At 40.1% G+C, this 23,303-nt stretch overlaps 3 protein-coding genes across 4 annotated transcripts in view; all 3 read left to right on the top strand.

Annotated features, from left to right (window-relative positions):
- The window catches only part of LOC113577132 (protocadherin gamma-A11-like), a 112,791-nt gene that overhangs the window by 8,176 nt on the left and 81,312 nt on the right, over positions 1 to 23,303 (top strand). The window contains exon 1 of one of the 2 annotated variants that reach the window (XM_035521394.1): positions 4,751 to 7,294. The exons of the other annotated variant lie outside the window; for it this stretch is intronic. Within the exon in view, the coding sequence (XP_035377287.1) occupies positions 4,889 to 7,294 (2,406 nt within the window). The 5' untranslated portion in view covers positions 4,751 to 4,888. Of the gene's footprint in view, positions 1 to 4,750; positions 7,295 to 23,303 lie in introns of those variants that run through there. 2 annotated transcript variants of the gene reach the window in all.
- On the top strand, positions 230 to 3,330 carry LOC118240714 (protocadherin beta-16-like). Its single transcript, XM_035522493.1, has 2 exons — positions 230 to 2,761; positions 3,292 to 3,330. The coding sequence occupies exons 1-2, from the start codon at positions 356 to 358 to the stop codon at positions 3,328 to 3,330; spliced, it is 2,445 nt and encodes an 814-aa protein (XP_035378386.1). The 5' UTR covers positions 230 to 355.
- On the top strand, positions 19,462 to 21,996 carry LOC113577137 (protocadherin beta-15-like). Its single transcript, XM_035536330.1, has one exon. It carries the CDS (start codon positions 19,534 to 19,536, stop codon positions 21,994 to 21,996), a length of 2,463 nt encoding a protein of 820 aa, XP_035392223.1. The 5' UTR covers positions 19,462 to 19,533.

Below are 23,303 nucleotides of genomic sequence, written 5' to 3'. Positions count from 1 at the left end.
ATAATAATAATAGGTGCTATATTTTGAGAGTATAAAAAACTATGTATTCGTACTTACTTGAATAGCTTCTGAAGAGTACTTAGTTTTGCTTTCTCCGATGTCTCTTTGTGACTCGTAGTGTCGCTGTTCACCAGCAAAGCTCTGTGGAGACACATTTAACTGCGCTCTCCACCCCCTGTTTATTATGTCACTCTCAGCGCTGTCGATTCTCCTCGTTACAGGAAGCCAACAAAGACGCTCTATATTGTTCCACACTACCACTTCTTCATCTTGGTAGCTGGATCATATATTTTCGACTTTACTTCGTGCACCTGCGGATGTATGCGGCACTGATTCGGCTTGTCTGATTTTGGAAATGGAGTTTAAACGCATCTCGGCTTCTGATTTTTCTCTGAGCTTTTGTTTGGTCCTCGTCGTGGCGCAGAGCGCGATAGGAGATGTGAGTTATTCTTTTCCGGAGGAGATGAAAGGCGGATCTGTGATTGGGAATTTAGCCAAGGATCTTGGACTCAGTCTGAGTAGCCTGTCCGCACGTAAGGCCCGCGTTGATACGGAAGGTAACCAAAAACGTTACTGCGACATTAATCTAAATACCGGAGAACTGACTATTACAGAAAGGATTGACAGAGAGGGGCTTTGCGGAAAGAAAGCTTCCTGTGTTATCACGCAAGAGCTAGTGCTGGAGAGTCCTTTGGAATTACATCGTATTAGCCTTCATGTACAGGATATTAATGACAATGCTCCGAAATTTAAAAAAGATTTAATTAAACTAGAGATTCGGGAATCGGCTGTCAAAGGTGCCCGATATTTGTTAGATGAGGCTCTTGATGGAGATATAGAAGGGAACACCGTGCAGAACTACGTATTAGAAAATAACGATCATTTTTCTTTGTCTGTTCATACAAATATGGTCGGTGGGAAATATGGAGAATTGGTGCTTGAGAAAGAATTGGATCGTGAGAAACAGCAGGAAGTGTCATTAATTCTTACAGCCGTAGACGGTGGGACTCCACCGAGATCTGGTACTGTAACCATTTACGTTACTGTACTGGATGCTAATGATAACACACCAGTGTTTAGTCAGACCGTCTATACAGTCAGTCTGTCTGAAAATTCACCATTAGGCACCGTAGTGGTTACAGTAAGCGCTACTGATGCAGATGAAGGTGCAAATGGAGAGGTCGCCTATGAGTTTAATAATTTATCTGAGGAATACACAAAAACTTTCTCTCTTGATTCTTCAACGGGAGAAGTTAACGTTATCGGACAAGTTGATTATGAAGAGGAGTCCACATATGACCTTCGCATCCAAGCGACAGACGGGTCGGGGTTAGTTTCTTACTGTAATTTACATATTGAGATTATAGATATAAATGATAATGCGCCTTTCATTATGGTCAAATCGTTGAACAGCCTAATCCCAGAAAATGCGTTACCCGGCACAGAGGTGGGCATCATTAATGTTCAGGACAGAGACTCTGGGAAAAATCGAGAGGTTCGCTGTTCCATTCACCAAAACGTCCCATTTAGACTCATTCCATCAATCAAAAATTATTATTCTCTGGTGACAGCAGGTGAACTGGACCGTGAACAGGTATCAGATTATAACATTACGGTCACTGCTACTGATGAGGGATCTCCACCTTTGTCCTCCGCTAAGATTATTCAGTTGTCTGTGTCTGATGTGAATGATAATCCACCTGTATTTGAGGAGCAGACTTACAGCGCTCATGTGAAAGAAAATAACAAACCAGGCTCCTCTGTATGTACAGTAGCAGCAACAGACCCAGACTGGAGACAGAACGGTACTGTAGTTTATTCTCTGTTTCCCTCTGATGTCAATGGAGCTCCGGTTACATCTTTTTTATCCATTAATGGAGACACGGGAGTTATTCATGCCGTGAGGTCTTTTGATTATGAGCAGTTTAAAAGTTTTAAAGTGCTCGTCTTGGCCAGAGACAACGGTTCTCCTCCTCTGAGAAGTAACGTGACCGTGAGCGTTTTCATCATGGATGAGAATGACAACTCTCCTCAGATATTATATCCCTCTCCGGACGGAAACTCTTTTATGACCGAGATGGTGCCTAAAACAGTGCATGTGGGCTCCCTCGTTTCCAAGGTGATTGCAGTGGACGCGGACTCTGGGCAGAACGCGTGGCTCTCTTATCATATAGTGAAAGCGACCGACCAAGGACTTTTCACGATAAATATCCACAGCGGAGAAATCAGGATGCAACGAGATATATCTGAATCCGATAACATGAAGCAAAATCTCATTGTTTCGGTTAGAGATAACGGACAGCCCTCTCTGTCTGCGACATGTATAATGTATTTAATCATTTCAGATAATTTAGCTGAAGTCCCAGAACTGAAAGATATGTCTCACGACGAGAGTAACACGAGACTAACCTTCTATTTAGTCGTTGCACTAGTGAGCGTTTCAACGTTCTTCCTCGTGTTCATCATCATTATCATGGCTGTGAGGTTTTGCCGCAAGAGGAAGCCCAGACTAATGTTTGATGGAGCTGTCACCATTCCCAGCGCGTATCTCCCTCCAAATTACGCAGATGTGGAGGGTACCGGAACTCTCCACAGCAACTTCAATTATGACGCATACCTAACTGCAGGCTCACGCACAAGTGATTTCAAGTTTGTCACGTCCTACAACGAGGAAACGCTGCCTGCTGACGTGACTATGAACAAGTCTCAAACACCTATCAGTGACTTTGTGGGGCTTCGTAATGCAACAAATGACGTTCAGGTATGGTTCTTTATTTTTACCAGTAATATTTTTCATATTTAATATGTTACGCTACTCCACATGTAAAGCCAGATTTCAAGATGGATTTGTTATGTTTCTGACGAGACTGATGGCTTATTCTTTTCTGTTGCTGAATCACCTTGATCATAATTTTGGTGTCATATTTTACATTCTTATTCGTGGCTTTTACATTCTACCCTTTTTCAAAATATCTGCAAAAATAGTTTCCGTCTTGTTATCGATTTTCATCTATGTACGTTAGTCACGACTGAAATACATTTAGTCGTAGTAGACAGTAAGCATTTTTGCGCGCTTTCAACAAGATAATTGCAAATGGGACAATTAGAAAAAAAACATTGTTGGAATCTGGTATTTAGTGCTATGTTAATATTCAGGAATCATGTTAGGTGTGAAGTTAGCGCGTATTTTTTTGTTTGTTTGTTTGTTTGTTTTTTTCAATCTTACATACTTTTTCCATGTAGAGACTGTCTGACTCGGCAGCGTTTACGCATTTTACATTTCTGTCTTAGCTTTCTGCCACGAGGAACCAGGCTAACCAAGCCACTTAGACTATTTAAGATGAACTATAGTAAGAATATTGTACTATTGCGATCAGTCCCTTCCACCCTCCGTGTTCCGTGTTTTCCCTGTCATGTGTTTAGTTCCATTCCAGTTTCGTTTTCCCCGCCCCTCGTTTGATTTTCTACACCTGTCCCTCGTTTAGTTGGTCGTATTTAAACCCTGCTTTGTACGCTTACTTTTGGCTCTTCATTTGATTGTATGATTTGTGTATGCGTTCATTTTATTGAACGTTTGCATGTTTATTCGTGGTTCCTTACCTTTGTTATAGCCTGATTCCCATGTTTGCTTTCGTGCCTTCGTGTGTTTGTTTAATCATGTTTCCCCGTGCTCTCCGTGCTGGCTCTATGACCCTGGAGTGCCTAAATGACTCTGATTTTGGATTTGCCTATAATAAATCTCACTCTTCTCCGGACATGCGTCCGCCTCCTTACGGCTCAACGTTACAGTACAGTACATATGTTTTAATAGCTTTCTTGTAAGGTTTTTTTTTTTTTGGTCAGTCCTTGTTGTACTGACGTATTCCCGCTTCTGTTTTGACCAATTTCGTGAATTTAATCTGGTGCATGAATGGAACTGCATTTTGAGAAAGGTGTGCATAATGGGGATAGTTTTTCTTGGTTCTAATTTTATTTCTCCGTGCTAACAGTTAGAAATAATGATACTGCAATGCGCGTCTTTGCAATGGTAACCGGATTCTGAAAGGATGATTGTTGCCCACAGGGCTTTTGTTAATTTTTCATTATATGACTTCACTGCGAGTTGAAATGTATTATTTCACAGCATATATGTTTGTTGCGACAAAAGCAGGCTTTTGACCTATTGCGCATTCAAATATCCAAACTACTGCGGGGTTTTTCTCATTCTACAAATGGGTGAAGTTCATTTGGCCTTGCCAGAATCCCCCCCCCCATGTATGTAAACTTGGTAAATTCATTTTGCAACGCACACGTTGAGAACTGTGTTGATGTACACTAGCAACAGCAGACAAGCGTTGGAGATAGAACGTTTATTCTTTGTTGGCCTCTGACGAATTGGACTGCGAGCGTTGATCTCAGCCTGCTCTATAATCTTCTCTTTTGGAAGAATAGGGTGGAGGGAGTTGTATGGATGTCTTGAAATGTTATTTTTATGCGTAATACATCTGTTTCTAGAACCGAAACACTCGACGTTTCCTAGCATCTATTATTATAACAGGTCCTATAATTGTTTAGAGTATTTTTTCGAGTAAAAAACTATGTATTCGTACTTACTTGAATAGCTTCTGAAGAGTACTTAGTTTTGCTTTCTTCGATGTCTCTTTGTGACTCGTAGTGTCGCTGTTCACCAGCAAAGCTCTTTGGAGACACATTTAACTGCGCTCTCCACCCCCTGTTTATTATGTCACTCTCAGCGCTGTCGATTCTCCTCGTTACAGGAAGCCAACAAAGACGCTCTATATTGTTCTACACTACCACTTCATCTTGGTAGCTGGATCATATATTTTCGATTTTACTTCATGCACCTGCGGATGTATGCGGCACTGATTCGGCTTGTCTGACTTTGGAAATGGAGTTTAAACGCATCTCGGCTTCTGATTTTTCTCTGAGCTTTTGTTTGGTCCTCGTCGTGGCGAAGAGCGCGATAGGAGATGTGAGTTATTCTTTTCCGGAGGAGATGAAAGGCGGATCTGTGATTGGGAATTTAGCCAAGGATCTTGGACTCAGTCTGAGTAGCCTGTCCGCACGTAAGGCCCGCGTTGATACGGAAGGTAACCAAAAACGTTACTGCGACATTAATCTAAATACCGGAGAACTGACTATTACAGAAAGGATTGACAGAGAGGGGCTTTGCGGAAAGAAAGCTTCCTGTGTTATCACGCAAGAGCTAGTGCTGGAGAGTCCTTTGGAATTACATCGTATTAGCCTTCATGTACAGGATATTAATGACAATTCTCCGAAATTTAAAAAAGATTTAATTAAACTGGAGATTCAGGAATCGGCTGTCAAAGGTGCCCGATATTTGTTAGATGAGGCTCTCGATGGAGATATAGAAGGGAACACCGTGCAGAACTACGTATTAGAAAATAACGATCATTTTTCTTTGTCTGTTCATACAAATATGGTCGGTGGGAAATATGGAGAATTGGTGCTTGAGAAAGAATTGGATCGTGAGAAACAGCAGGAAGTGTCATTAATTCTTACAGCCGTAGACGGTGGGACTCCACCGAGATCTGGTACTGTAACCATTTACGTTACTGTACTGGATGCTAATGATAACACACCAGTGTTTAGTCAGACCGTCTATACAGTCAGTCTGTCTGAAAATTCACCATTAGGCACCGTAGTGGTTACAGTAAGCGCTACTGATGCAGATGAAGGTGCAAATGGAGAGGTCGCCTATGAGTTTAATAATTTATCTGAGGAATACACAAAAACTTTCTCTCTTGATTCTTCAACGGGAGAAGTTAACGTTATCGGACAAGTTGATTATGAAGAGGAGTCCACATATGACCTTCGCATCCAAGCGACAGACGGGTCGGGGTTAGTTTCTTACTGTAATTTACATATTGAGATTATAGATATAAATGATAATGCGCCTTTCATTATGGTCAAATCGTTGAACAGCCTAATCCCAGAAAATGCGTTACCCGGCACAGAGGTGGGCATCATTAATGTTCAGGACAGAGACTCTGGGAAAAATCGAGAGATTCGCTGTTCCATTCACCAAAACGTCCCATTTAGACTCATTCCATCAATCAAAAATTATTATTCTCTGGTGACAGCAGGTGAACTGGACCGTGAACAGGTATCAGATTATAACATTACGGTCACTGCTACTGATGAGGGATTTCCACCTTTGTCCTCCGCTAAGATTATTCAGTTGTCTGTGTCTGATGTGAATGATAATCCACCTGTATTTGAGGAGCAGACTTACAGCGCTCATGTGAAAGAAAATAACAAACCAGGCTCCTCTGTGTGTACAGTAGCAGCAACAGACCCAGATTGGAGACAGAACGGTACTGTAGTTTATTCTCTGTTTCCCTCTGATGTCAATGGAGCTCCGGTTACATCTTTTTTATCCATTAATGGAGACACGGGAGTTATTCATGCCGTGAGGTCTTTTGATTATGAGCAGTTTAAAAGTTTTAAAGTGCTCGTCTTGGCCAGAGACAACGGTTCTCCTCCTCTGAGAAGTAACGTGACCGTGAGCGTTTTCATCATGGATGAGAATGACAACTCTCCTCAGATATTATATCCCTCTCCGGACGGAAACTCTTTTATGACCGAGATGGTGCCTAAAACAGTGCATGCGGGCTCCCTCGTTTCCAAGGTGATTGCAGTGGACGCGGACTCTGGGCAGAACGCGTGGCTCTCTTATCATATAGTGAAAGCGACCGCCCAAGGACTTTTCACGATCGGTATCCACAGCGGAGAAATCAGGATGCAACGAGATATATCTGAATCTGATAACATGAAGCAAAATCTCGTTGTTTCAGTTAGAGATAACGGACAGCCCTCTCTGTCTGCGACATGTATAATGTATTTAATTATTTCAGATAATTTAGCTGAAGTCCCAGAACTGAAAGATATGTCTCACGACGAGAGTAACACGAGACTAACCTTCTATTTAGTCGTTGCACTAGTGAGCGTTTCAACGTTCTTCCTCGTGTTCATCATCATTATCATGGCTGTGAGGTTTTGCCGCAAGAGGAAGCCCAGACTAATGTTTGATGGAGCTGTCACCATTCCCAGCGCGTATCTCCCTCCAAATTACGCAGATGTGGAGGGTACCGGAACTCTCCACAGCAACTTCAATTATGACGCATACCTAACTGCAGGCTCACGCACAAGTGATTTCAAGTTTGTCACGTCCTACAACGAGGAAACGCTGCCTGCTGACGTGACTATGAACAAGTCTCAAACACCTATCAGTGACTTTGTGGGGCTTCGTAATGCAACAAATGACGTTCAGGTATGGTTCTTTATTTTTACCAGTAATATTTTTCATATTTAATATGTTACGCTACTCCACATGTAAAGCCAGATTTCAAGATGGATTTGTTATGTTTCTGACGAGACTGATGGCTTATTCTTTGCTGTTGCTGAATCACCTTGATCATAATTTTGGTGTCATATTTTACATTCTTATTCGTGGCTTTTACATTCTACCCTTTTTCAAAATATCTGCAAAAATAGTTTCCGTCTTGTTATCGATTTTCATCTATGTACGTTAGTCACGACTGAAATACATTTAGTCGTAGTAGATAGTAAGCATTTTTGCGCGCTTTCAACAAGATAATTGCTAATGGGACAATTAGAAAAAAAAAACATTGTTGGAATCTGTTATTTAGTGCTATGTTAATATTCAGGAATCGCGTTAGGTGTGAAGTTAGCGCGTATGTTTTGTTTTGTTTTCTTTTTCTTTTTTCAATCTTACATACTTTTTCCATGTAGAGACTGTCTGACTCGGCAGCGTTTACGCATTTTACATTTCTGTTTTAGCTTTCTGCCACGAGGAAGCAGGTTAACCAGGTCACTTAGACTAGATTATTTAAGATGAACTATAGTAAGAATATTGTACAGTACATATGTACATATCTTGTAAGATTATTATTTTTTTGGCCAGTCCTTGTTGTACTGACGTGTACCCGCTTCTGGTTTGACCAATCTCGTGAATTTAATCTGATGCATGAATGGAACTGCATTTTGAGAAAAGTGTGCATAATGGGGATAGTTCTTCTTGGTTGTAATTTTCTTTCTCCGTGCTAACAGTTAGAAATAATGATACTGGCATTCACTTCTTTGCATTGGTAACCAGATTCTGAAAGGCTGATTGTTGCCCACAGTGCTTTTGTTAATTTTTTGTTAACTCCTGTTTGGAGACACAGGAGTTATTCATCAATATTTATGAGCAGTGATGTAAACTTGAGCGCCACAGATGAAGGGCAGAATGGCGAAATCACGTATGCGCTAATGATAACGCTCCAGTGTTTAGTCAGTCCGTCTATAAAGTCAGTCTGCCGGAAAATTCACCGTTAGATACAGTAGTGGTTTACGTGAGCGCGACAGACGCAGATGAAGGGCAGAATGGCGAAGTCACGTATGCATTAGGCCACGTCTCTGAGGAAGGTAAGAAATTATTTTCGCTCAGTCGTAAAACGGGAGCAATTACAACTACTGGGCCAATAGATTATGAAGATGGTCATTATATGAGTTAAGAGTACTGGCAAAAGATGGTGCAGGTCTAACCTCATACTCCAAAGTAATTATAGAAATTACAGATGTAAATGACAATGCTCCTGTAATAGTGCTCAAATCTTTGAAGAGTCCGCTTCCTGAGAATGCCCAACCAGGCACAGAGGTGGGCATCATTAATGTGCAGGACGGAGACTCTGAGAATAATAGACAGGTCCAGTGCAAAATTCAGCAAAATGTTCCTTTTAAACTCATCCCATCGCTCAAAAGCTATTACTCTCTAGTGACGGTCAGTGACTTGGACCGAGAGCTAGTGTCTGATTATAACATTACAGTCACCGCAGTTGATGAGGGCTCTCCACCTTTGTCGTCCTCTAAAACAATTCATCTGTCAATAGCTGATGTCAACGACAACCCACCTGTATTTCAGGAGCATATTTACAGCGCTCATGTGAAAGAAAATAACGAACCAGGCTCCGCTGTGTGTACAGTAGCAGCAACAGACATTATTCTCTGATGTCAATGGAGCTCCGGTTACATCTTTTTTATCCATTAATGGAGACACGGGAGTTATTCATGCCGTGAGGTCTTTTGATTATGAGCAGTTTAGAAGTTTTAAAGTGCTCGTCTTAGCCAGAGACAACAGTTCTCCTCCTCTGAGCAGTAACGTGACCGTGAGCATTTTCATCATGGATGAGAATGACAACTCTCCTCAGATATTATATCCCTCTCCAGACAGAAACTCTTTTATGACCATGATGGTACCTAAAGTGGCGCAGTCAGGTTCAATCATCTCGAAGGTGATTGCTGTGGGCGTGGACTCTGGGCAGAACGCATGGCTGTCGTCCAACATTGTGAAAGTGACAGAACCAGTGATTTCAAGTTTGTCAGTTCCTACAATGAAGATCCGATGTCAGTTGATTTGATTCTGACTAATGCCCAGATCGATAGTGGCAAAGCATTTAGTGTGGAGGCAATAGATTCTACCCAGGTATGAGATGTTTTCTATTATTGACTGTGAATGTTATACAATATTTCATCCATATGTTTGCTTCAGAAAAAAAAAAAAGTATTTTGATAATAGTTACAATTTTATTGGTGTGATAAAAAAAAATTTTTGAGATTTTTTTTCAAAGATTTGCATTGCTTGTCTTTATTATGCACTGTGATCTGCATTGAATACCTTATTATAGATTATCGAGGCAGGATCAGTGGGTCACGTCATCAGTGTATTGCCCTCTTAATTTGTGATCACTTTTTTAAGGATCCAGTAACTCAGAACTCATTTGGTCTCACTTTCTTTTTCATGTTCACCCAGTATTATTGATTGAGGAGTAAATATATGTGTTGTTTTCAAGTTCAGAGGTCTATCAGACATAAATTTATAGGAACATTCTGTGCAAAATAATACATCAGTACCACAGACTGGAACCTATCATAAACAATCATTTCTAGAGATGTGTTGAAATATTGTAGCCCAGGTTGATAACTGAGTTGTTCGTTTGAGCGCCAAGCTTGGCAATTTTATTTCAAACGTTTTATCTCCATTTGTGAAGACATCATCAGCGCAGATTGAACTGCATTGGTCGGTCCGAGTGCTCGCCTTTAAATAGAGTTTTTTTGGGTGATGTAATGCAGCGTTAGCATTGTTATTCAAGTTTTGTGTGTGGTGGGTGGAAATTCTGTTGCGTTGTAGGCTGCCTATTTGCGCTGTGGGGAGCGCAACAGTATTTCCTCTACCAATCTGCCCATATGTCAAGGCAACAACTGCGCTCAATCAGCCAATCAAACAATCCTAAACTAGACCACCTCCCATGAAATGGAGATGAAACGTTTGCAATTAAGTTGCCAAGCTCGGCGTTCAAACAAACAACTCAACAATCATTCCTGACCACAAGTAATTAAGTCTGTTTGCTAACAGAGAGGTATTGTTTTAATGTAATATGTTATATTGAATTCAACTTGGCTGAACATTAACCAGTTTTCTCACAAAATGGAACTGAGTACTAATTGAACTCATACAGCATTTATTAATTGTTCAGGTAGTTGTTCTGAATAGCATCTGCTGGGAGAAATTTGGAGAACAACATGGGCGTAAATTTAACACAAGGTTTTCTGTTGCTGAATAAAGTGCAAAGTGATGGTATAATCAAGTGATAAACTAATCAATAGGATTTAAAGTGAGAACTGATATTTCTTAATTTCTCCATATAAATGTAGGTGTTTTATGTATTTTATAGTCTCTTCCTTTGTGGTCCATGAATCTAAAAAGCCCATTTTGAGTCCTAGGCTCCTGACTTGTATTTTTTCTTAATCTTCCCCAACTTGCTTAAGCACATTTACCTAATTGTTTGTTTGTTTGTTTATATATTTATTTATAAGATCATATAAAAGCAAAGAATATTTACCAGTATTTCTGAAAGTTATTTATTTTTTAACATTTTGTTTTCTGTAGAATGCAGCTCCCATTAGATGAATCAGATTTTTTTGTAGTCTTCTAATGAACCAGTATTTGCTCCATAGAGCGGGTCCCGCCACATGTAAGAATGGGAGCAACAAGCTTGTTGCTGTCCGTGGTGCTGACGTTGCTTTAGCATAATCATTTCATTCAATAGAATTTGTCTGAAATCTGTGAAATGTGGAGCACTGCTAAATGTAGGTTTAAGACGATCGCTGCCTGTTTTGTTGTTCAAGTCATAATATTTAGGAAAACATTTTTTAAAGAAATAGAATAATGTTCTTTGTCTCACTAATGCAACAAAAGGGCCAACTTAACTGGAATTGGTCTGAATTTAAAATGAAGTAGTGCGATTTCTTTTTGCAACTCATTTTTGCTGTTCAGCAGAAACATCGCGTAACATCTTTTCATTTCCACCCTGTGGAAATCCGATCATAGGAGAGAAGGGCAGAGATATGGAGACTAAGACTGGTATTGGTAATTATACATATGTAGACTGGTACTGTACATTGTTCCATTCTTCATCACGTTTTAGGGTTGTGGCTCTTAGAAAAGCTCAAGTAGATCGTGCATTTAAAATGTGCATTAAACCAGTTGATACCTGTGTTCTTAAGTCCAAAACAAAAGTTTCTATACGGGTTGCAGAAATCAATAACAACGCACCTGTAATAATCGCAAAGCTCTGAATAAACCATCCCCGAGTACATCCCCGAGTCCATCCCCGAGTCCATCCCCGAGTCCATCCCCGAGACCATCCATCCCTGAGGGCACATTGAGGGCACATTGAGGGTACAGAGGTTCTGGGGGAAATGGATGACATGTCTGCTGCTCCATTCAGAAAAATACCCAATTTAAATTATTATGCTTTGCTAAACATCAACATCTCTGCTACTGCTACTGCTCTCCACCTTTGTCCTCCACTAAGGTCATTCAGGTGTCTGTAGCTGATGTAGTTAAATGGGAACCCACCCATATTTGAGGAGTTTACATACAGTGCACATGTAAATGAAAATAACAAACTAGACTCTTATGATTGCAACAGATCTTGACTAGAGGAAGAATGGTACTGTACTTTATTCTCTGATGTTAATTGGCTCACCAGTAACTTAATTTGTATATAACAAAAGACACAGCAGAGACCCCTTTACCATCATTTTGAATATGTGCAGATTAGAAGTGCCAAAGTGCTGGTCTTGGAGATTACGGTTCACCTCCACACAGCACTAATGCATTTGTGAGTGTTTTCATCTTGAATGAGAACGAAGACTCCCACCAGACTTTATAGAAGAAAAGCCGTTAATAGCTAAAATGGTGAGAAAAGTTTTACAGGCAAGTTCACTGGTCTCCAAGGTAATCACTATGCAGACTCTGGGCAGAATTGATGGTTTTCATTTTATATTGTGAAAGCAACAGATCTGGATCATTTCACTCTTAGTGTCCCCAATGGAGAGACTGGAACACACTGCAAATTTCTAAATCTGACAGCAAGAAGCAGCATCTTACTGTTTCTTTGAAAGATAACTGACAGCCCTCTTTCTCTGCAAACATGCATGTTTTTTTTAATTACTTTGAATAACTTGCTTGAAGTTGCACAACTGAAAGACGTCTTGTGATGAGAGCAGTTACAAGCTCATCTTTTATGTAATTACTCCCCTAGTGGCCATTTCCACGTTTTTCTTGGCCATGAGGTTTTGTTACAGGAGAAAGCCCGGACTGTTGTTTGATGGAGCTATTTCCATTCCGAGCGCATATATCCCTCTATATAATGCCTCAGTGGAACACATTAATGATTTTAAGTTTATTAGCTCTTATAATGAGGGCACACTGCTTGCTGAACTGACTCTGAAAATCTTTTTGTGCTATTAAAGGACTAAGTGATGAGTCAAATAGGACCTTCCAGGTGTGAAATATAATCTTACTAGCTTTCAATTTAAAAGCTGCTTTCTTCAAAAGATATTGAATATATTATTATTATTATTATTATTATTATTATTATTATTATTATTATTATTCAACAGGTGTATATTGCTTATTTTTCCATTGAAAACTGAGTCATCATTGCTATCATGTGCATAAAAGTATCTTTTGTTTCTTATTATTGATTTATTATTTTTTATTATTGGAGAAGATATAAGTAATATTTTACGTACATTTTATACGTTTTGCTTTTGCCTTCGTACTGCTCTACACAGACTTTAGTTTAAGCATTATTTTGAAAGTCTGTTACTGCATGATGAGGTAATTGCTCCGTAATTCATGGCCACGCATATGTTTATCTTTTTAGAATAACTGTCTAAAATCTCTTTTAAATGTTTTCTAATTGTTATGCGCGCCCACGTTGTGACTCACAGTGTCGCTGTTGATCAACATAGCCAGAGAGATCTGTAGACGGACGCGGAGCTGCATAGATTTTTTTTGCTGATCTTCTCATTGCTTTCTTGGAAATTTTGCTTGTATGTGACGTGTAGTTCGTGTGATTTGCACAAGGATTTTTCTCCGTTGAATAAGCCCACTTTTCTTGTCTTTGTGGCCTTTTGTTGATTTATTTCACGAAGGGATTCTACATTTGAGTGCATCTTCGCGTGTGGATATTATAACAGTTAATATATACTCGAATACGGATATGGCGTTCAAACCTTTCTCGCTTTTTGTTCTAATGTTGTGCCTTTGTTTCTTTATACGTTTTGTGCGCTGCATTAGCGCAGAAGTGAAATATTCTTTCCCGGAGGAGATGAAACGCGGATACGTGATTGGAAATATGGCAAAGGATCTGGGAATCGATGTGAAAGGTTTGTCAGATCGTAACGCCCGTATTGATACTGAAGGTGATCGAAAACGCTATTGTGAGCTTAATCTAAAGACTGGAGAACTGACCGTAGCAGAAAGGATTGACAGAGAGGAACTGTGTGGCGACGAGGTTTCGTGTATATTGAAATTTGAGTTAATGTTAGAGCAGCCTTTGGAGCTTCATCGTGTTTCATTTCAAGTGGACGATATCAATGATAATACGCCATTTTTTTCAAAACAGATGATCGCATTTGAAATAAGCGAATCTGCTATAAAAGGCGCTCGGTACCGCGTGAATGAGGCTCACGATGCTGATATAGGGCAGAATACTGTGCAGCATTACGTGTTGGAGAAAAATAACCATTTTTCTCTGTCTGTCATCTCAAATACGTATGGCAGAAAGTATGCTGAACTGGTGTTGGAGAAAGAGCTAGACCGTGAACAGGAGAAAGAGGTCAAACTAATTCTTACTGCAATTGATGGCGGGACTCCACCGAGATCGGGTTCTGTAGCTATACAGGTCACTGTACTGGATGCTAATGATAACGCTCCAGTGTTTAGTCAGTCCGTCTATAAAGCTAGTCTGCCTGAAAATTCTCTTCAAGGTGCTGTAGTGGTTTCAGTTAGTGCAACTGATGCTGACGAAGGACAAAATGGAAAAGTGACATATGAATTTGGTCGTATATCGGTTAAAGCCAGAAGGTTGTTCTCACTGGATCAAGATAATGGCCAAATCACAGTTAGTGGACAGATAGATTTTGAGGAGGCATCAGTATATGAAATAGCGGTTGAGGGAAAGGATGCGTTTGGGCTTTCATCGGAAACAAGCGTTGTTATCAAAATTGTTGACGTCAATGACAATACACCTGATATACTTTTGAAATCCCTGCGCACACCCGTCCCTGAAAATTTGCCTCCAGGCACAGAAGTGGGCATCATTAATGTGCAAGACAGAGACAATGAAAATAAACAAAATGTCCATTGTTCAATTCAGCAGAATGTTCCATTTAAACTTGTTCCATCTATGAAGAATTACTATTCACTTGTGATAGCAAGTGAACTGGACCGTGAACAGGTATCAGATTATAACATTACAATCACTGCAGCTGATGAGGGCTCTCCACCTTTGTCGTCCTCTAAAACAATTAATCTGTCAATAGCTGATGTCAACGACAACCCACCTGTATTTCAGGAGCAGTTTTACAACTCTCATGTGAAAGAAAATAACAAACCAGGCTCCACTGTGTGTACAGTAGCAGCAACAGACCCAGACTGGAGACAGAACGGTACTGTAGTTTATTCTCTGTTTCCCTCTGATGTCAATGGAGCTCCGGTTACATCTTTTTTATCCATTAATGGAGACACAGGAGTTATTCATGCCGTGAGGTCTTATGATTATGAGCAGTTTAAAAGTTTTAAAGTGCTCGTCTTGGCGAGAGACAACGGTTCTCCTCCTCTGAGCAGTAACGTGACCGTGAGCGTTTTCATCATGGATGAGAATGACAACTCTCCTCAGATATTATATCCCTCACTAGAAGAAAACTCCTTCATGACTGAAATGGTACCCAAGGCAGCACAGGCAGGGTCACTTGTTTCCAAGGTGATTGCAGTGGATGCAGACTCTGGCCAAAATGCATGGCTCACTTATCACATTGCAAAAGCCACGGATTCAGGACTTTTTTCCATCAGTGCTCACAGCGGCGAGATCAGGATACAGAGGGACATATCTGAATCAGACAGCATGAGACAAAACCTTGTGGTTTCCGTCAAAGACAATGGACAGCCTTCCTTCTCTGCTACTTGTGTCGTCTGTTTACTTATTTCTGACAACCTGGCCGAAATTCCAGAATTGAAAGACATGTCTTATGACGAAAGCAATTCCAAGCTCACCTTTTATTTGGTCATTGCTCTAGTGACTGTTTCCACTCTGTTCCTCACCTTCATCATCATCATCTTGGCTGTGAGGTTTTGTCACAGGAGGAAGCCCCAACTAATGCTTGATGGAGCTGTCACCATTCCCGGCGCGTATCTCCCTCCAAATTACGCAGAGGTGGAGGGTACCGGAACTCTCCACAGCAACTTCAATTATGACGCATACTTGACCACAGGCTCACGCACCAGTGATTTCAAGTTCATCACATCTTATAATGAAAGTATGCTGCCTGCTGACCTGACTCAGGAAAAAGTTCAGACATCTTTGAATGATCTTGAAGGGCTTGATGGTGGAACTAACATTGCTTCAGAGGTATGATAGCGATCCTTCTCCCTCCATACTTTTTTTAGGAATAATGGTGGATGTTAATTTCTGTTAATCACAAATGCATGCAGAGATATTTATGATGCCCCTGAGAACTTTATTGATGGTTCATTACACCGAGTTCTAATAACAAATTGTTGACATTAAAATGACCCACGTCTGTTTTTTAACTCGTCATACTATCAGTCACGAGGATGAACATATACTGGCAGTGCTATTCTGTGGTACTTACCGATCATCCTCATCTATTGCTACTCAAAACTACATAAAATTTCAATAAGGGATGCGCCAAAAATGTCACCAAATTCATATTATAATCACAGTCATAATCATTCAACTGTTTTACTGGTAATACTATTAGCAGATCACTTTCTTACATAATATTTTAATAAAACATGAATTACTTATTTAAAACCTAATTCACCTCTGCTATTTCTGGTGTAATGACTTTACTTCAGTTTGTATTTCAAACACATCCTTTAGATTGTAAAATACATTGATACTTTTTTACATTGAAAAGTATATTTTCAATTAATGGCTAAATTAATGGCTAAGGTCTATGGCAAAGCAGAAAGAGTGACTATTTACTAGTCCTCATAATGATCGGCTAGGGAAGATGAGCTCTTATACTGAATCAAAGATGGTTTTTTCTCTCTTTTATGAATACAATGTCAGAGACATTATCTTTCAACCAGAACCAGTTCAAATCAAGTGGCCAAGCTTCTATGATGCCATTTGATCATTTGTTTGGAGCTGCTGCCATTCCTAATGCATATATCCCTTCAAATTACACTGAGGTGGAGGGTACAGGAACTCTTCACAGCACCTACAATTATGACACATATCTGACCACAGGCTCCTGCACCAGTGACTTTAAATATGCTAGATCATGCAATGAAGTAACACTTCCTGCTGACCTCAATATGAAAAGGGTACCACCTGCTCTTAATGAACTAGAGGGTCTCGGTGAAGTCACCACTGAATCTGATCCTGTGAGGTTATTCTCTCATTCCCTTGTACAGCTTTTCTACATTCTGTGTAGTTGATATACATTTTTAAAAACTCCTGAACGTTAGTGACACAAATTGTAAAGTGCTTTGTGTGGGGTTTTTTTTTGTTATTTGAAACTTGTCAAAGCATCTAATGCAATTTTTTCTGCACACTCAATTCATTCAAACAACAAGAAAGCACATTGAAAGCACCCTTTTTTTAAGTTTTGGCATGTGTAGTTTGATTCTTGGTGACTTATAGTAACCTTGATGCTCTCTTTGCCAAATGGTAGCAATGTGGAGAGGTCTTGACTGGGATGTGATGTGTCCTTGATGCCTACCTCTCATCATTGATGGAAATGAGTGATGACAGACCCCTTATGGGTCTATTAACAGTGTAGGTGTTAAGTCTGATCATGGTTTTGATTATGAGGATGTCATGGGGGATTATGGAAGACAGGTCAGCTTTTTGCCTTTTCTTAGGAAGTGGATATTCTGTTTCAGCTTCTTCATTAGTCAAGAAGTGTTTGAAGACCAGAGCCCCTAGAATATCTGGGGTGTTTTTCCCTCAGTCTAAATAGTGTTTTTGTTCTTGATGAAATAGTTCAGGCTCATTTAGGTAGTATTTGTTAATTGTAACGCTGCTGGCCCAAGTGGCAGGACGCACAGACCTCCTCGTTCGTGCATGACATTTATTGACATATAACACAGACAGCACAAGTGGCACTCGCGTACAATCACAAAGGTGAACATTGTTAACATTTAACACTGACGATAGACACATAAACATAAACAGGAACTGGTGAAAACAAACACAGACGTTACTCACGTAGAGACATTGGCAGCGACAATGACCAACAAAGGGAGCACACACGGACAGGGGTTTAAATAGACACATTAACACTTAACAATAAACCCTGTGCATGTGTGTGCAATCCTGAAGTGGCGTGGTTACAATGCAGATATTCACAGTACATATGTGGATCCCCCTGCACGCAGCAGGCCTTACCACGGGACTTATGGGGGAGGAGCAGTCTGTGACATTAATAATAATGATTATATGTGTTTATTTAGTTCTGTATTTTATATGTGGCTTGTTTTGACATAAGGTTCCATTTGAGCCACACCCCTTTAATTTGTAAGGTAACAGGTTGAGAACATTACCCTTTAAAGCCTTGATTTGTACTGTACTATGAATAGACAAGTAGAAATTTAGCAGCTCTTGTGAATCAACCTGGCATCTCAGAGGCATTCAAACCCATGAATAAAGCAGGTACCTTAAATCAGGTACCATTAATCTTCCATGGATTGGCTCATTTGGCCGCATTTATCTGCAAATACTCTGAATAAAACCAGATTTTTTGTATGGTTAGTAATCTGCTATACCAGACTGGTTTCATGATATAGGTGCCTCAGCTGATGTAATTTGTGTAAATGCTGCTCTGGGTGTCGGTGCATCTGTCAGTAAGATGATGTTTGTGCATTTTCATGTAGAACTCACACAAAACTCATCAATATATCTGTTTTAGTGTGGCATCCGGCTCTGGTCCTGCAGGGCAAGAGTCCAATAGAGTTTGGTGATTTGTCTGCTTTTGCATAACTACTAAACCTGGGACCTGATTATGTGAATGTGGTTTTGACTTATTATCTATATAGAGTCAATCAGTTTGGTCTGACTTGCTATTAAATGGCTGTTGCATAAAACAGAAATGTGTCTTTTGGAAATATGATCACAAATAAAAACTTTTTAAAAATTAATTAATTAATTAATTAATTAATTAATTAATTAATTAATTAATTAATTAATTAAACAAAAAAAAATATTCCAATATTTTGGATGGCATTTTTATCCTGGAGAGGATATTGCTGAATTGCTGAATTGTCCTGCAACAAGCTAATTAATTAATTGCACTGATAATGATCTAGCCAGCTATACACTGATCTATGTATATATACTGATCTTTCTATTTATTCCATTTTAATCTTATGCACGCTGAAAGCTTATCCACTTGTGTTTTGAAGTGTTTAAATGTACTGCTGTGTGTATTCCTGTTTAAAGAGCATATAAATTGATGGTTGAAAGCTGTTGCATTTAAACTTCTTGTTGTCCATGAGTCTGTATAGATTTTCAACGTAGACATGTTCTACTTGGCAGTTTGTTTGAAGAGGTCATTTGTGTACTGTCTCATAAGTAAATTTTGTTTTCCTTCTCATATAATTGACGTCTAGCACAGAATTTGATCAGAAACGTCTGCGTTATATGAGAATGAAAATTTTATGAAATGTAGTTTCTCGTGGTTACTCGCAGCGTCGCTGTTCAACAGCAAAGACATTTGGAGATGAGGGAATCTCTCCGCCCTCCTCATGATTTCACTTTCGGAGATCTACATTTTTACATTAAGGCGTCAAGAGCGACTGTTTACTGGATCTAACTTGCTGCTGGTTACATTTAAGTGCATATATCAGTCGGATTTGGTTTTACATGAGATTTATATTAATAATTTGCCTGGAATAATCCACCTGCTATGGATTTTATACGTTCCTCCGTTAGTGCTCTCATCTTGTTCTTTTATTTCCTTGGTCTCATGGTGCATGTCGCTTTTGGAGACATTAACTATTCATTCCCGGAGGAGCTAAAACGCGGATCTGTAATTGGAAATATAGCCAAGGATCTCGGACTTGATGTTAAAGACCTGGCAGCGCGCAAGGCTCGTATTGATGCTGAAGGGAACCGAAAACGGTACTGTAACATTAATCCGATGACTGGAGAGCTGACCGTAGCGGAAAGACTTGACCGAGAGGGGCTTTGTGGGAAGAAAGCCTCGTGCGTTATAAAACAGGAACTTATGCTGGAGAATCCTTTGGAATTACATCGCGTCAACTTAAATGTTCAAGACGTAAACGATAACTCGCCCAAATTTGAGGACGACGTAATAAGAATTGAAATACGAGAATCGACTTTTAAAGGAGCTCGATTTTTATTGGAGGAAGCTCACGATGCGGATCATGGGCAAAATTCCGTTAAGACTTACAGCTTGCAAAGAAACGATCACTTTGTTTTATCTGTAAATACAAATGATATCGGAGGAAAATACAGTGAGCTGGTATTAGAAAAAGAACTTGATCGTGAACAGCAGCAGGAGGTCACATTAATCCTTACCGCAGTAGACGGTGGGACTCCACCGAGATCAGGTACCGTCACCATTCACGTCACTGTACTGGATGCTAATGATAACGCTCCAGTGTTTAGTCAGTCCGTCTATAAAGTCAGTCTGTCTGAAAATTCACCAGTAGGTACTGTATTGGTTACAGTGAACGCTACTGATGCTGACGAGGGATCAAATGGCGAGGTAATTTATGCGTTAGGTCACATTTCAGAAGAAGAAAAAAATATTTTTTCGCTCGACCGTAAAACGGGAACAATCACCGTCATCGGACCAATAGATTTCGAGGAAGAGTCTACATTTGAACTGCGAGTACTAGCAAAGGATGCATCTGGTTTAACGTCGTATTCAATGGTAATGGTTGAAATTACCGATGTAAATGATAACGAACCAGTCATAATACTTAAGTCTTTGAATAGCCCCATCCCTGAAAATGCGTTACCTGGTACAGAGGTGGGCATTATTAACGTGCAAGACAGAGACTCTGAGAATAACCGACAGCTTCGCTGCTCAATTGAACAAAACGTTCCTTTTAAGCTCGTCCCATCGATATCGATTAAAAATTATTACTCTGTGGTAATAACGGGTGATCTGGACCGTGAGATGGTGTCTGAATATGACATTACAATCACTGCTACTGACCAGGGCTTTCCGCCTTTGTCCTCAGCTAAGACTATTCAGTTGTTGGTAGCTGATGTCAACGACAACCCACCTGTATTTGAGGAGCAGACTTACAGCGCTCATGTGAAAGAAAATAACAAACCAGGCTCCGCTGTGTGTACAGTAGCAGCAACAGACCCAGACTGGAGACAGAACGGTACTGTAGTTTATTCTCTGTTTCCCTCTGATGTCAATGGAGCTCCGGTTACATCTTTTTTATCCATTAATGGAGACACGGGAGTTATTCATGCCGTGAGGTCTTATGATTATGAGCAGTTTAAAAGTTTTAAAGTGCTCGTCTTGGCCAGAGACAACGGTTCTCCTCCTCTGAGCAATAACGTGACCGTGAGCGTTTTCATCATGGATGAGAATGACAACTCTCCTCAGATATTATATCCCTCTCCGGACGGAAACTCTTTTATGACCGAAATGGTGCCTAAAACAGTACACGCGGGCTCCCTCGTTTCCAAGGTGATTGCAGTGGACGCGGACTGCGGGCAGAATGCGTGGCTCTCTTATCATATAGTGAAAGCCACCGACCAAGGACTTTTCACGATCGGTGTCCACAGCGGTGAAATAAAGATGCAACGGGATCTATCTGAATCCGATAACATGAAGCAAAATGTCATTGTTTCAGTTAGCGATAACGGACAGCCCTCTTTGTCTGCGACATGTGTAATGTATTTAATTATTTCGGATAATTTAGCTGAAGTCCCAGAGCTAAAGGACATAACTTTTGACGACACAAACTCCAGACTTACATTGTATTTAACAGTCGCACTCGTGACCGTGACCACATTCTTCCTCACCTTCGTCATTACCGTCCTGGCCGTGAGATTTTGTCACAAGAGGAAGCCCAGACTAATGTTTGATGGAGCTGTCACCATTCCCGGCGCGTATCTCCCTCCAAATTACGCAGATGTGGAGGGTACCGGAACTCTCCGTAGCAACTTCAATTATGACGCGTATCTCACCACAGGCTCACGAACAAGCGATTTCAAATTCATCACATCTTATAATGAAAGTACACTGCCCGCTGAACTGACTCGGGAAAAGACCGAATGTGTTACAGATGATCTTGGTGAACAAAGAGATATAACTCAGGTACGACCTCACATTTTGTATAACTTTGCGTTCGTCATCTTATTTTACTTCCCGCTGTAATTGTCACTTTGTTTCTTTATTACGGCTTTTTTAAGAAGTGTGTGTCTTGTCGTTTCATGGTGAGTGCTAAATCTACTATGGACTACATTTTCTAATAATCTAGTCCTTAAGACACCCAGATGCTTTTCAGTTGTGCTTTAGTTGTACTTTGGCCTGGGTTATAAATGCTGCTTAAAATCACATTCAATGTGTATCTTTAATCTATTCTTTTTTATCTTTAATTAACATTTAGTTAAGGGCTGCTACCTTTAACCATTTATATCCAGGGCATTCCTATCGCTGTCCATGGTCCTGGAATTGTTTTTCATGAGTCTATCCATTGTGAACAAAACTGAGATTTTAGGTCAATTTTAACTTGCCAAATCAGTTTTCTCGTGTGTAATATGCTTTAGCATTTTTAGAAGTAGGTCTAAAACGTAGCATATTCATAGCTATGTATTCTTGTGTTTTTTGTTAAAACAGAGGAAACATTCAGCTGTGAGTTGTGTTCTGACACCGCTGTATCTGTGATGTCATTTTCCTTCCCAAACAAGCTATTCACTTCCAGAGGAAAAGAAACACGGAAATGAAAAATTATGCATGCTGTGAAGTCTTTTGATTATGAACAGATTAACCGTTTCAAAGCGCTGGTTTTAGCCAGAGATAATGATTCACCTCCAGTTGGTAGTAATGTGATTTATATTAGAGTGTTTTCCTAGGAGATGAAAATGATGCAACATAAATTTGAGCTAGTTTAATGCATACGTAAATTAGCATAGCATATTTGTTGTCTTAAAAGTCAATATTAGTGTAAACATCTTATCTTTGCATTTAGCTACAACATATAATAAATATTAAAAGAATCAAAAGGAAAACTGTTCTTACCATTTAGACATTACTAATTTAAATGTGCATAGGGATTTAAAAATATAACAGTTTGGAGTGTTTTCTGCTCCTGCGATTTATCAGTGTAAAGGGCCGAGTGCCGCACAGAGGCCTTTGACTTTGACAGATGTTTATTGACACATCACGCTTATGACGACGGCACTCACACAACAAATGGTTAACATGAATACAAGTAACACTGGCAGGAACACTAACGACAGCAACACGAACATATACGTTTAACATGTATACACGTAGGACTATCAACACGAACAAACAATGACCAGCACTGACGCACACACCAGCAGGGGTTTAAATACACAGACACACAACATTAAACCAGGTACAGGTGTGTGTTATGGGGACGTGGTTACAAACAATATGATGTGACTTCCACTGCCGTACCACGTGACCAGTGGCGAGTGACCTCTCCCACGGGCCCG

The sequence above is a fragment of the Electrophorus electricus genome, chromosome 2 (assembly GCF_013358815.1).
Source record: "Electrophorus electricus isolate fEleEle1 chromosome 2, fEleEle1.pri, whole genome shotgun sequence".
NCBI classification, from domain to species: domain Eukaryota; kingdom Metazoa; phylum Chordata; class Actinopteri; order Gymnotiformes; family Gymnotidae; genus Electrophorus; species Electrophorus electricus.
Note: the sequence above shows the minus strand (reverse complement) of the source record. Positions and strands in the feature narration are given on the sequence as shown.